At 36.4% G+C, this 15,616-nt stretch overlaps 1 protein-coding gene across 4 annotated transcripts in view; it reads left to right on the top strand.

Moving 5' to 3' along the window:
• Positions 1–15,616, top strand: part of RBM6 (RNA binding motif protein 6) — an 87,022-nt gene that overhangs the window by 24,985 nt on the left and 46,421 nt on the right. For 2 of the 4 annotated variants that reach the window (XM_080934830.1, XM_080934829.1), the window contains 2 exons: positions 484–553; positions 13,493–13,566. In XM_080934830.1, the coding sequence (XP_080790956.1) occupies positions 484–553; positions 13,493–13,566 (144 nt within the window). Of the gene's footprint in view, positions 1–483; positions 554–8,513; positions 8,602–13,492; positions 13,567–15,616 lie in introns of those variants that run through there. The other 2 variants (XM_080934831.1, XM_080934832.1) reach the window with 2 other exon arrangements.

Raw genomic sequence — 15,616 nt, 5'->3', positions numbered from 1 at the left:
TAAGTAAAGTATAAAGTTGTGTGTATGTATCGTTTTGTTTTTAACATGAGACACTAAGGATTAAAAGTTAAGATTTCTAAACCTGTGCTCTTTAAAGCTGTGTTCTTTTGCCTTTTCTAGAGAGTGCTAGGTATAGATCTAATTCCTTCAATGTGCTAGGCAAGCACTCTACTACTGAACCTCATTCTTAACCCAACTCTTATTTCTGTGTATATTGTGTTCAGTTTCTGTTCCTTTCTGTGGTGTGCTTTCCTCTCCCCATTCATGGTGACATAAAGCCTGTGTGCCTTCTGGCCAGCTGGAATTATAGGTCATTACCTGTCATTATGTCCAATTTCATTTCTCACATTTTGAATTATTACAGTGTGTATGGTTAAATTTTGTCTTTATAAAAATCATAGATTTAATTATAAAAAAAAAGTAGGAAAAAAATAACATTTAACTATGCTTTGTACCGTTAGTTTAAGTGTCATGTTTTTGCAGATTCTTAATGCCTTTCGGAGGTCTGATGGCATGCCTGTGAAGGAGTTGCAGTTGAAGGAGTACAACACAGGTGAGGTTTTTAACTGTGCCTAGAATCTTATTTAGGGTCTTAGAGAGATGTTTGCATCATATAATACTCAAGAATTTGTTTTTTAAGAAATCACAAGTATGATTTCTAGAAGTTTCCTGTTGGTGCCTCCAAATAACAAGCAGCTTTAGTCATAACTGTGATTCTTTGTATGGCTGTTTGTCCACATATGGACGATGAGGATACATGTTCCGGTTCTTCTGTGAGATAGAAAGTGAATGTCATAGCATCTATCCCTGTTTTATATGATTACATTATTAAACCTGCTATTTTATGTTTTTCACAATGGTGGTATGCTTATATTTGAGCCGAGTGAGACTTAATAAGCTTGCTGTGTATGAAGTTTTATATTTCATTGTCTCTAAGTGAAATTTAACAGCTTACCAGAGAAGTTGCTTGTTCTGAGAAGTCCTGCCAGAGCTCAGGTGTGAAATTCATGAATAGATCTAGAAGAGCTTTCTGCTTGACTTCTGTCTGCCGTCTGAAATGCAAAGTATGTTCTAGTATTTTTGAGTCCCATCTTTGGATTACGTCCTTCAACTCTTACTATAGAAAACTAGGGAGAAGTGAAATACCAAGCTCTCAAAGTTTTTAACTTTTATTTATTCTTTTATCAAATATTATATCCTGACCTCTCCCTCTTCTCCTCCCAGACCTTTCTCTACCCCTCCTTTCCCTCAGACCCACTCCTCTGTTTTCCTTCAGAAAAGGGCAGGCCTCATAGGGATATCAACCAAACATAGCAAATCAAATAATATTATTTGTAATATTGTAATAATAATGTGCACATCCCCTCATTAAGGCTGGATATGGTGGGCTGGATAGATGGCTCAGTGGTTAAGAGCTCTGGCTGCTCTTCCAGAGGTCCTGAGTTTAATTCCCAGCAACCACATGGTGGCTCACAACCATCTGTAATGGAATCTGGTGCTCTCTTCTGGTGTGTGAAGACAGTGACAGTGTTCTCAGATACATAAAATAAATACATTCATGAAAGGGTTGCTGGATAAGGCAACCCAGTAGGAGGAAAGGGGTCTCAAAAACTGGCAAGAGTCAGAGGACTCCCACCCCCGCCCCCACATACACATTAGGAGTACCACAGAACATCAAATTACACAAACATAGCATACATGCAGAGGACTTGGGTCAAATAAATATTTGCAAATATTTTTTGGGACTTCATGATATGAAATAAATTAAAAATAAAGGTAATCAGTTCAGGGCAGTACTGACATGATCCTTAAGTCCAGCACTTGGAAAGTAGAGTCAGACGGATATCACAGGACCTCTGACTTCAAAACCAACCAACCAAAGAAGTAAATAAATAAAATCTTTAAGTGATCTGTTTTGTAGAATTTTAAATAGAAGAAAATAGAGTATTTATCTTTTCATAGAACATATGAGTCACAGTAATATATTTAAAGGCATTGTTAATCAACAATTTGTTTCATTTTGGAGGATACAGCTGACATCCAGTTGTTTGTTTGTTTGTTTTATTTAGCAGTACTAGGAATTGAACCCGGGCTCTTATGTGGCCTGGGCAAGCATTCTTTCTCTGAGCTATTAACTCAATATTACTTTAACTTTTGAATAGTTTACCATGGAATGGAATATTGTTTTTGCTTTTTTTTTGAGACAGAGTTTCACTGTAGTCTTGGACTTACTCTGTAGACCAAGCTGGCTTTGAATTCAGAGATCTGCCTGCTTCTGTCTCCCCAGTGCTGGGATTACTACCTGACGGGATTGGAATGGAGTGTTTATATCTAATAGACAGCTGCTTCTTCTGTTTTTTTTTTTTTTTTAATAAGTTCTGCAGTGAAAAATTACATACAAAAGTAAATTATTGTGTTTAAAATAGTATAGCTTTTATGTCCAAAAATATACTTTATCCTGTAATTTTGGAGAAGTATTTTTCACAAAACATTTATTTATTTGGTTTGTATACCACACCTTTACTTTGTGGGAACTTGATTAAGAGTAGATTTGTTGTTCCTTTGTGTTTCTACAATTTGTTGTGTTTGTGGCATGTGCCTGATACATGCTTTGTTTGGTAGACTTTAGAGACTACATATGTTTCTTAACTGAACTTCCGGGGGATAGGACAGCCTGAACTTCAACCTTGTGCCATGAACTGTGCCTTGGTGAAGAAGAGATACGTAATTTTGTGTGTGTGTGTGTTTTTGGAGACATGGTTTCTTTGTGTGTCACTGGCTATTTTAGAAATTGCTTTGTAGACCAGGCTGGCCTTGAACTCACAGAAATCAGCCTCTGCCCAAGAAATAGATGATGAAGAGTGATTGAGCACTCGAGCCTGGGAGCACATGCACACGCGCACACCCACACTCCCATTCAGGTATGCACGTGTGTCATCCCTCCTCCCCCAGTTTACAAATTGTACTTAATAGAGAGATACAGAAGGTCTCAGGTATAGAAAAAGTTCAGTTCCTGTCAGACCTTATCTCAAAAATACTGTGACACGTAAATTAAGCCAATTGTTTTAGATTGTGCGATGTCCTGCCAGAGTTGGTGCTAAATAGGTATTACTTATAATGGGTAGATTTGGAATATATAGAATTGATCTTTTAGTTTTATTACAAAGCCAGTTATGATGATACACATTTGTAATTTTATCACTGAGGAGACCAAGGTATAGAATCAAAAGTTCCAGGTCAGTCTGGGGGTCTGTAGAAAAACTCTTGTCTGTTTACTCCTCCCTAACTTTTCCCCAACAACAACAACAACAACAACAACAAAAAATTAAAAAACTATCTTTGCTGAAATTTGCCAAAAAAACTTAGTATTTAAGGTCTTTTTAGATTTTGGAATTATAGATGAGATTATCCACCCTGTACCTTTTATTTGGTGTTTACAAAAAACTTTCCTACTTATGTATTACCTTGACTTTTTATATTCCTGGGAAAGTGTCAGGAGTGAGATGTCTTTTGATAATTGGATAATCTTTGGAGTATACTATTGTACAGTTGGAATAGTATTGAGCAGTAGAAATGAGAAGACTGCTCAGGTACATTACAACAAAAGAATTGTGTTGATAAAAAGAAGCCAGTTAGCATGATATATATTGATATAAATCTCCACAGAAAGGGATGATTTACTAACATATACTGAAATGTGGATGAGCCTTGAAAACATGAAAAAAGTCATACTCAACCAACCACATATTTTTATGACTATATTTTTATGGCTATCCATAATAGGTTTAACCCCAGAAATAGAAAGGAAGTTAGTGGGAATGAGGAGGAGTGGTTGCTTAATGGATAGGGTTTTTATTTTTTACTTATTTTAGTTTTAAGATTTATTTATTTCTTACATACACTGTAACTGCCTGCAGACACACCACAAGAGGACACCAGATCTCATTACAGATGGTTGTGAACAAACATGTGATTGCTGGGATTTGAACTCAGGACCTCTGGAAGAGCAGTCAGTGTTCTTAACCACTGAACCATCTCTCCAGCCTAAGGGGTTTTATTTTAAGGTGGTAAAAATGTTCTATAACTGGATAGTGTTGTACAATATCATAACTATACTGAATTATTAAAGTTTAAAAATATTATTTGTATGTGTGCATTCCTGTGTGAGTTTTTGTGCACCATATGTGTACAGATGCCTGTGGAAGTTAGGGAAGGAATTGAAATGGTTGCTGGACAATGATGGCATACACTTTTAATCCCAACACTCAAGAGGCAGAGGCAAGTCCAATATGGTCTACAAAGTAAGTTCTAGGACAGCCAGGGCTACACAGAGAAACCCTGTCTCAAAAAAGCAATAAATTTTTTTTTTTAAAAAAGAAAGAAGGTAATCACAGATGGTTATGAGACACTGTGTAGGTACCGGGAACTGAATCCACGTCCTATGCAAGAACAATAAACCCAGGGCTGGAGAGATGGCCCAGTGTTTAGGAGCACTGGTTACTCCTCCAGAGGACTTGGCAGTTTCTGTAGCTCCAGTTCTAGAGGATTCATGGTACTATACATGCATGTGGTCCACACATATAAGCACGGAAGGAAAATACCCATGCATATAAAATAAGTCTTAGAAAAAAAAGAATAAACAATTTTAACCAATAAGCAATGATTTTAGATGTGCACTTTTTTCCCCCTGCAGTGTCTCATGTACCTTTGGATAGCCTCGTATTCTATGTATAACCAAGAGTTACCTTGAATTTAGTTTCTAATTGGAATCATGGGTATCCACTACCATTGCCCAGTTTCTGCAGTACAGCAGTGAACCCAGGGAATTGTGTGTATTAGACAAGCATTCTGTCAACTATATCAGCAGTCTTTTTAAGGTGGTAGGGTGGTGGTGGTGGTAGGGTAGTGGACAGGTTCCTACCGAATAGCTTTGACTACCTGGAATTCTCTTTGTAAACCAGGCTACCTTCAAACTCAGACCTACATGCCTCTGCCTTCAAGTCTGGAGTTTAAGGATTTTGCCACCAGGCATACAGACTTTTAGAAAAATGGGTATTTGGGTTATGTATTCTATCTTTCTGAACACTTTGTAACATCTTAAAATCAGCTTTTGTAAGGGCATCTATTACTTTTTGTGTTCATGGGTTCTTTTGGCCTCAAAATTTAAAGAGTTTACTATTCTGGGTATTTTTTTGCCTAAGTATATGACTTTGCACCTCATGTGTGCATTACCCAAAGACTGACTACAGTTGATGAGGCATTGAATGAGTACCATCCTGTGCCAGGTGCTGTTGTAGGACTGGGGACACCAGAGTGGAAGGAAGACTTTAGTCTCTATCTAGGACCTCAGTTGTTAGGCATTTTGTTCCAGGTGCTCTTCTGTATTGATCCTTCTCTCATGACTCTGTGTCTCCTAGAATGAAGTTTGTTCTTTCCTTGAGAATAGCAAAAACAGATTTACATTTTTCCCTGATTGGTTGTTTTGTGCACAGGGGGTTGGAGGGAGGTAGAAGGTAAGGGGTGGAGTGAGAATGTGATTTGAATAGATCACAGGCTTTTTGAAAGGATACCCGCTCCCCTTTGACTTAAGTAGCATCTTCAAGTAGGTTGTGCTTATTTCTTCTCATCTGGACTCTTTGATTAGAGTAAGTTCTCTAAGTAGGACATTGGCTTCCATTTTATTTACACAGTACCATTACTAAAAGTTGAATGGAAATAAATTGAAAAGAAAGTTTCTTAATGATTATTTCCTTGAATGCAGAGAACTATAATATCATCACAATCAGGACAAAATGACCCCTGGGACTAAATTTAGATTTTGAAATAAAAACCCATATACTTACTACCTATAATCTCAGTACTAGGTAGATGAAATCTGGGGTTCCTGGGCCGTTGTAGCCAGCTTGGCCCACATAGTGAGGTCAGGGATAGTCTAAGTAGTTTATATAGTAGGATCTTGTATCAGAAAAATCTGAAAAAGGGAAACAGCAGTTTTTTGTTTATTTTTTATGTGGTACATAGGAACAAACTCAAGGTCTCATATATGCTAGGTGATGTCCTACCACTAATCCACATCCCTACATTTTCTATATACTTGTCTACTTATTTATTTAGAATAACCAATTGGTACAGATGGAAAACTAAATAAAATAGAATCACATATAGTTTCAGAATTTAGCAAGTATCTTCTGTTTACTTTACTTATTTCATCTGTTCTATTACAGACCAACAGTCCTTATATGCATAGTTGAAGTGAAGCAAATTAAAGATGCTCATAAAATGTGTCCTGTGTAGGTTGATTTTTTTTTCTTTCAATATGTTGTTAGTTTGATATAAAATTAGAGATTTTCTTAATTTTAAGAAAACAACTTCCTATACTTTTGCTGTACTATTCCCATCGATAGGAATCCAGATTCCTGGATCAATTCTATTACTTTTCTTCTAAAAACCTGTATTTTCAATTAAATAAAAATAGGTAAGTAAGAACCAAGTTTTCTACAATTTTTTACCAGCCTTGTGTTTTCTTTCTTTTTCCTCCCACCTCTACCTCACCCTTTACCCCTGAGTTTCTCTGTGTAACCCTGGCTGTCCTGAAACTTACTCTGTAGACCAGGCTGGCCTTAGAATCACAGAGATCTACCTGAGTGCTGTGATTAAAGGCATGCACAACCACTGCCCGGCTGTGTCTGTCTGCCTTTCTGATTGATTGAGTCCCCCCCCACACCCTTTCTCTTTCTGTTTTTCAAGATAGGGTTTCTCTGTGTAGCACTAGAAATCTACCTGCTGTTTCCTGAGTGCTAGTATTAATGGTGCCCACACTGTCATGTGTGCTCTGTCATGTGCATTTTACATTCAGAATACTTGCTTCTACAGTCACAGTTTTGTTTAGAGAAAAGGTCTTATTTAAATCAGATTTTAATGAAGTAAATACTGACTTTCACAGTCTTGTAACATCCATGAGAGAAGGTTAATTGTTTAAGAGTATGTGCATACCTTTAATACCAGCACTTTGGAGGCAGTCAGTGTTACATAGTGAAAGCCTGCCTCAAAAAGAATGCTTATGTTCTTCAGGAGACTCTAGTTCAGTTCCCAGCACCCATATTGGTTACCTCATTATTACCTGTCATTTGATGTCTCCATGTACATAAATACACATGGGGGGAGGCAATAAAACTAAAAAAATCCTAATCTTCCTTTTACATTTTATAGTTGGCATGCCTATTTTGGAATTGTTGAGAGTTAACCAGTAGTCTCTCTAAATAGGAAATTCATCTGGGCTAATGTTATTTGAATTTTTCTAGATCAGTTTGATGGTAGGGCTGCCTATCTCATTTACATAAACAAAATTTTTGTTACAAAGGTGGGCCTTTTTGTTAAGTAACAGTTGACTTTAACAATCTTAAATTGATTTTGTTGTCTTTTAGAATCAAGCCTGGCAGGGACAGAGACCAACTGTTAGTTTTTGAGTTGGGTTGGCTATTACTTATCTATCAGGTCTCTGATTTCTGTACCATATTTCTTCACAGCTACCTAATTAATTTTCATAGATACTTTTTTGGTAACTAAATAATTAATGAAAATGGAGAAGATTTGAAATTTTACACTTATTTGTGTGTGTATATACATATAACACAGGGGCATGTCACAGAGCTTATGTGGAGGACAGAGACAACTTGGGGGAAGTGTTTTTGTCCTTCCACAATGTGAGTCCTAGGGTTCAAATATAGATCATCAGACTTGGTAGTAATATCTTTACCTCTTGAGCCATTTTGTTAGCCAAGATTTGAAAGTGTTACCTTTTTTAGATTTTCTTTTTCTTGTTCTGTTTTTATCCTTCTTGGCTACCTAAGAAAAGCGTATATAATATTTATATTTCTGGAGGTTTATGTGATTAGGTTAGAAAATGGAGTCAGGTGATTATTTTAACAGTCATGTAAGAACCTTTAGCCTACCAAGATGTCCTCTCAGAAGACCACCATTAGCAAAAAGGTAATAAAATAGATATTTTGTTACTTCCTTTGATAAAAATATGTTTGTGGAATTGTTAACAGAATTTACCATCTTGAGTCCAAGTAATTCTGAACACAGTATTTATTGTCAGGTTTCAGAATAATACTTCTGTAGGTAAAATATCGTCTGTGACTACTAGAACTTTTCCTGTGAATTATCAGATTACCATAATTGCAAAATTTGGGAAACAAGAAAATCTCGGGTTATTCCTCCATTAAGCAATACAATCATTTTAATTTTTTATATTCAGTTGTATTGCATTAATCCATTTTCAGATTTTTGTATAATCACCTAAAGTTGCTTGAATCCTGCCTCCTACCCCTACATTCCATATCCTGTTTTCCTTCTCACTGAATCATCATGGAGGAGGGGATAAGACTTGGCTATGGCTTCATATGGTTTCTGATTCCAAGTTTCTCTGAGTGTGAGCATTTACTGTGGTGGCTGTGCTTCTCTTATTTAAAGTGATATATTTTTCATACATTATGGCCCTTAAATGCAAGCCAACCTCTTCATCTGGTGTCAACCAAAGGAAAACTGATCTGTTGCATCGCTGGAGGAAAATGTTGGATTTACCTATATTGAAAGATGGTATGTTGGGCTCTCCAAGTATAATTTTGACAGTGCATGGTTTTTATCTTATATGCTGATTTTTGTCTCTAACTTCTGAGTTAGATTCAGTTTGTACCTAATTCCAGTCATTTTTTTCTACATAAATTTTACATAATTAACCGTAAGGATATATTCATTTTTAATCCTTTATATGCTATGTGTTTCCATACTGCTACATAATTTTATAGTCATCTTTTATAATAAGAATTTCTAGTTTTTGTCCTTTCAGAAGAATCATGGGAGCCAATGGAGTCACTTATTGAGAGTGAATACTTTCTAACTTGCCTAGTTTGCCCACTCATGATGATTCATTATAAATGTTACGATAGGAGTAACTATTGTGCTCATTTGTCCTTAGGTATGTAGGACTCCTCTTGTATTGGGGCTGAATAAATTTGAAATTAAGATTATTTAAATCAGTCTAGGGTTTTCTTAAAAAGTGAAATGCTTTAGTCCTAACTACTCAGAAGGCTGAGGCAGGAGAATAGCAGGCTTAAGCAGCCTGGGCTGCAGTTTAAGTTTAACCTAAAATCTAGAAATAGAGGCACTTTTCTGTAATCCCAGCACTGTTAGTACAGTCAGGAGAATGGCTCCAAGTTTGAGGCACACAGAGCAACATAGTAAAACCCCTGTCTTAGAAAACTAAAATAAGTAAAAGAAAAAGAAGTCAGCCTATACAAATTAGCCTTGTCTAAGAATAAAAATACTGACTGGTCAGCCCTAAATACATGCACACTAAGTGGACTCAGCAGATTGTATTTATAGGTTTATATGCTTATATATATAAACAGTAAGAAATAAAAAGAGAACTTGAATTTTGGAAGAAATATGGGCATGGGGCATGGGTTGTGGGTTTTAAGTGAGGAGAGGGGTGGGGGAAAATGTGGTTATTGTATTTTAATTTTTAAAACTTTTGAAGACTGGTGCGGTGGTTCTGTGGGTAAAGAAGCTTGCCACCTGAGTGTTAACTCTTAAGACCTACATGCTGAAAGGAGAGAAAATGATTCCCAAAAGTTGATCTCTGAACCTGATGGTAGTAGAGGTGCATGCCTTTACTCCCAGCACTTAGGAGGCAGAGTCAGTTGCATGTCTGAGTTTGAGGCCAGCCTGTTCTCCTCTACAGAGTGAGTTCCAGGACAGCTAGGCCTACATAGGGAAACCCTGTTTCAAAAAAACAGAAAAAACAAAACAAAACCAAAAAACAAAGTTGATCTCTAATCTCTATGTACATGTAAACACCTACATGCACACCTACATGCTTGTGCACTGTCTTTTTAAAGTATGTAGAAGACTAAGATTAGACTGATGGTTTAATTGTAGAGCTATTACCCAGCATGTTCCAAAGTTCAATCTTTAATACTGAAAAAATGAAGAGATACAGTATGGCAATTAATTAGTATCCATTTGAATGTGAACTTCTTGGCTTTAAAAGGCTTAGTACTAGATTAAAACTAAGATGTCTTTGGTCGAATTTGTTTTCCTTTCTTTGTTTCCCCATCAGTAATAAATTTAACAATATGTACTTCTATAGTAGTCTTGTGGGAATTAAACCAGTATATGTAAAAAGAATTTTATAGTAGAACCTTGTTTATGACAGATACTATGTAAATACTTAGTGTCATCTTTTGGCAGTTTCTGAAACTCTTTGATTCAACTATGAAGTTTGAACGCAGATACTATTTAGGATCAAGTTTGGGTACCTTAAAAAAAAACCCTGTATAATTAAAATTTAAGTATGTTTTCTTTGGATAGCTACACTTTAGTGCAGAAGAAACTTAGATGATAGCTTGTAAACTTAATGTTATTGTAAAGTTGATATGTACAAAGTGGTCATTATTCCTCTTTTTAGTCTATATATTTTTCTTCCCAGTGACTTTAGTATCAATACCTGCTTGTTTCTTCAAGAAAATATGAATTGTCATGAATCTCCTTGTTCTTACCACAGAGTCTGTGTATTCCTCCTGGCCGCAGTGTTTTCATCTTTGGGCATAATGAGGAAAATTTAGGGCTTTATAATCTGGCTTTAGTTGTCTGATTTTTTTTTTTTTTGGTGTGGTATTTTTTAATTGTTTGTTTGTTTTGTTTTGTTTTCGGTCCCTCCCCATTTTGGCAGCTGTGGAGAGTTTGTTTCCCATACTTCTTTGATAATGTTTTTAGTGGTAATCAAAGCAATCAAGAGAATTATCTGTTTGATTTATGGCTACTCCCTTTTGATTATGGACATGACTTTCAGTATTCGCAGTAGAAATTTGGTTGTAAAGGTATTTATGCTCTTTGTGTTACTCTTCATTGCTTCCAATTATATTTACAAAATGCAGAAAATCTTATATATTATATATATGTGTGTGTACATACACTTATATACATGCACATATGAGATCTGACAGACTGTGTTTGTTTAGAAAATACATTTGAACTGAATAAAAATAATTTCCATATTTAACAGGTTGTATACAAACACATCTGCCAAAAACTTTTGTGTTTCTTCAAAGATTGATTAGTAAGTGGAAACTGGCTTTTGTGATAAGTTTAAGCAATTTGGAGTTGGCCAAAACTATGAAATTAGAATAAAGAATTTTGTCTCTAGACAGGCATGGTAATGCACATCTTTATCCCTAGCATTCTGGAGGTAATTGCAGGTGAATATCTACAACTTCAGTAGCAGCCTGTTTTCACTTAGAGAGATCCAGACTAGTCCAATTTACATGGGTGAGACTTTGTCTTTAAAAAAGAGGGGGTGGTCACATACCTTTAATCTCAACCTCTGAGGCAGAGGCAGGCAGATCTCAGAGTTAAAAAAGCCAGCCTGATCTATAAAGTAAGTGCAGGTATCCAGGGCTCTTAATCCCAGCACTTGGGACTAGTGGATTTCTATGAGTTTGAGGCCATTCACCAGGCAAGTTCCAAGACAACCAGGGCTACAAAGAAGAACCCTTGGTGTGTGTGTGTGTGTGTGTGTGTGTGTGTGTGTGTGTGTGTAGGAGTTGGCAGCAGCATATGACTCTTATTTCTCAGCCTGAGGTAATACTGAGGTTTTTAGAAACCTTTGGTTGTTCTTTCTGGTTATTCCTAAACTTAAAACAAGGATATACATCATTGTTTAACATTTTGTAGGTAAAACAGTTAACAGGACTAAAATCAAAGTTGTTACCGTAAAACATTTAAGACCATTTATTTTATGTAACAAGTAATTCAACCCATTTTTACCAAATTTGGTATGTTTATTTTTTAGAAAGGCTCTTTAAAATTTGTGATCTTATGTGTATAAATGTTTTGCCTGCATGTATGTCTTTGTAACATGTGTACCTGGTGCTTGTTGAGGTCAGAAAACATCATTGTCTCCTGTAGGACTGTAGTTTCAGAAAGTTGTGAGTCAACCATGTTAGTACTGGGAACCCAACCTGAGTCTTTGGGAAGAACAAGATTATGCTCTTAACTGTTGAGTCAACTCTCCAGCCCTTATTTTTATTTTTGAGGTAGGGTCTTAACAATTTAGTCCAAGCTGACTATGTTGCAATTCTCTTGTGTCAGCTTCCTGAGAACTAAAATGATAGGCTTATGTCACCAGGTCAACTTCTGTCTTTTTGCCTCTTGTTGGTTGTACATTTTGAATCCAGAATCTTACCACTTAATTCTCTAGCCATTACCTTTATTTGTTTGTTTGTTTGTTTTTAATCGCTTTTTAAGACAGTTTTTCTATATAGTGCTGTCTGTCCTGGAACTTACACTGTAAAGTGTTTCTTTTGATACCTGAAGGAATATCTTTTTTTTGTTATGTCTACTTTATATTTAAAATTTGCATAGGTTTTATGTTGTATTCTTTACCTTCTATTTTTTACCTGAATGAATCACATCTATATTTTTCTGTTCCATTTGCATACTATAGTTTCTAGAGGTTTCTTTATCTTGTAAGGAAATGAAGAAAACATAAAGGCTATTTGTGAAACATTGTAATAAGTGTATCTTTGTAGTTATATGATAGCAGTATTAGGAACTATGAGACAGGTTAATGAGTAGAGTTTAGCAACCTGCAAATCCCGTGACTTCCCAGTTTCATGGGTCATTAGAACCTCAGGCTTGAACTGCAGATAATATTTTTCAGTGATAAGGTGAAAGGTATTTGATGATGATACCTGAAGTTATTGAACGTACATTGATTACTAACAACTGCTATCTTTCCCTCTGCTTGCTCTACCATCAGCTTTTGCATGTAAGCACAATTTTGGATCCAGCTATTCATATATTTATGCTTTTATATCTTCCTATGTTTATAAAGTTTTTATCTGGCTTATGACAGGGGAGGGAGGGTGATGGTGGTGGTGGTTGAAATGGTCTCTTCCCTGTCATCCAGAAGCCTACTGTGGTATCCAGATGTTGCATCATTCAGTCAGAACTTCTTTGAAAGTGGTTTCTGCTTGAAGAATGGTGACTCTTAGCACAGCTTTGGAATAATTGCTTCTCTCCCTTCTCTCTGGATATGTTTATTTTCAGATACTTTCCTTTTCTTGTTGGCTATGTTTCCAAAAGATAGCCTGTTATTAAAATGTTTTGAGTCTCCACATGAACTTTCCGTGAAATTACTCAGTTCTGTGGTACCTTTCCTGATCAGCAGTGATAAAGAGGGCATATAATCTTCTTAGTTAATAGGGGGAAAAAGCCATTTGGAATGAATCCCAAAGTTCAGAAACACCCAGACTTTTCCTTCAGTACTTTTTCTGTTTGAGAAAGCACTTCTGCCTAGTGAAGAGGAGGGAGGAGATAGATGGGGAGGGCTTGTGTTTAAGGGGTTCAGAACAGGGGATATAAGTGTGTCTTTTATGTTTACAAGGCACTAACACCACTCCCGTCTGTATTTAAATGCTGTCCCCAGGTTACGACTATGGCTATGTCTGCGTGGAATTTTCACTCTTGGAAGATGCCATCGGATGCATGGAGGCCAACCAGGTTGCTTTATACTTCGGTCAAATGATGCTGAAAGGATATATATTTTTTAATATGGGGAGGGAGGGCTTCAAATAATTTCACTTTGGAAAGGTACAAAAAAATCATCTTTAGAGTATACAGTACTTCCAGTTGTACAAAGAAACCTTTTTAAAAGCTGAGAAAACTTATTTACAACAACTAACTAATAGATATAGAGTACATTTTAGAAACTAGGTTTCAGTTCCAGTTTGACTAGGTTCCAGAGACTGCACATGGGAAATAGACAGATCTGGAGCATTTCCCTCTACACTGTGATGAAGATGTGTGGATTCCTGATACAAATGATCCTTAATTACCTAGGCTGTCTTGGACAGTTGATGGAAATGCACAGACTTAGTTCCTTGAAGGTAGCTAATGGTTATTTTTATAGCACTAAGGACCTACCTACCTGTGTTCTGTTTAAGGAATGCCATTAGGGAGAAAAGAGGAATGGATAGTTGTGTCTGTCTCATCCATTCCTGTTCTTTGCCAGTTGGAGTGTTGTCTTCAAGTTGTTGGCTATTTATAGTCAAAGCTGGAGAATCTTGAGTTGAACTTACTGAAGTTTTATGAGTTACTCAACTTTCCATCATTTATTGTCATCTATGTCTAATTGAACCCTGACTGGTAATTTGAGAAGAAATTACTAAATAGAATTCTTCTTGTTAGGTCTTTTTCCGTTGGAAAATTCAGTTTGCTTTGTCTTAGCTCCTGCATCCTGAGATGGGAGAGCAACATAGGGATGTAGTTTGAACTTTTATATCTGCACACACAAGCATCTGTGTATCACAAAAGAAGGCCCTCCCAAAGGAGAGTAATTATATGTAATCTTCTGTAGCCTAGAGCTTTTTTGTCAGCTTTGTTCCACTCAACATGATTCATGATGTTTACTGCCCCCCCCACCCCTATTTTGAGACAAGACCTCACTATGTAGCCCTTTCTGGCCTGGAACTTATAGAGACACGTCTGCCTCTGCCTCCTGAGAATCAAAGGCCTTCATTACCATACCTAGCATCACATGCCCAGCTTTACTGTTTATTTGTTTGGTTTTCCCGTATTAGAATGGTGATAGCATTGTTGTTTGTTTTTTTTTAAGGCATGATCTCATTCTACAGCTTAAACTAGCTAAAATTAACTGTAGTCCAGAGTATATATGAAATTGTAGTAGTCCTCCTGTTTCAGCTTCTCCATGCTGAGATTATAATTGTGAACTACTGTCTTAGTTTGGTTTTTATTGTTGTGACAAAACACCATAGCCATAAGCAACTTCAGGATGAAAGGGTTTGTTTTAGGTTACAGTTCAAAGTTCATCATGAATTTCGAAGTCAAGGCAGGAACCTGGAAAGCAGGAACTAAAGCGAGACCAGACCATAAAGGAATGGCTTGTTGCCCATGACTTGCTGCTCAGCCTGCTTTCTGATACTGTCCAGGACCAGTTACCTGGGTGTGTCATTCCCTCCCATAAGCTGGGCCCTATCAAATCAAATAATAATAATAATACTCTCCAGGCCAGTCATATGGAGGCTTTTTTTTTATTCTCTAAGTTTGTCAAGTTGACAAAATGCAATCAGCATAGGAAACACAACTATCTCTAGATATATTGATATATTGTATTTCTTAAGAAGTAGAAGCAGTATCTACTATCTAGTCACCAAAGTGGAACTGGATGAGGACATTTTTTCTTCATTTAATAGCATTCTTACTGCCTCTCTATCACCAAATAAGTATTAATATTCAGAAATTGTATTAACTTATTATTTTGTAAAGAAGAATGAAAGTTCTAATCTGTATGATTCTATCCTGACAGCCTCTCTGAAAATGAGAATACTTAAATTTCTTATAAATAAGAATCTTGCTTTTGTCTCACTATCAGTAGTTGAAATACAAGTGGGATGACCTTGGCAGATGCTGTCTCTTTTATATTATTCTTTCCTAAGAATGCTGGGGTTTTTGTTTGTTTTGTTTTTAAAAGACAAGTTCTTAAAAATAATAGAACAGGTTGACCTGGGACTCTATGGTAGAACAAGCTGGC

Source organism: Micromys minutus (genome assembly GCF_963924665.1).
Source record: "Micromys minutus genome assembly, chromosome: 21".
In the NCBI taxonomy this organism is placed as follows: domain Eukaryota; kingdom Metazoa; phylum Chordata; class Mammalia; order Rodentia; family Muridae; genus Micromys; species Micromys minutus.
This window is presented reverse-complemented; position numbering and strand designations above follow the sequence as displayed.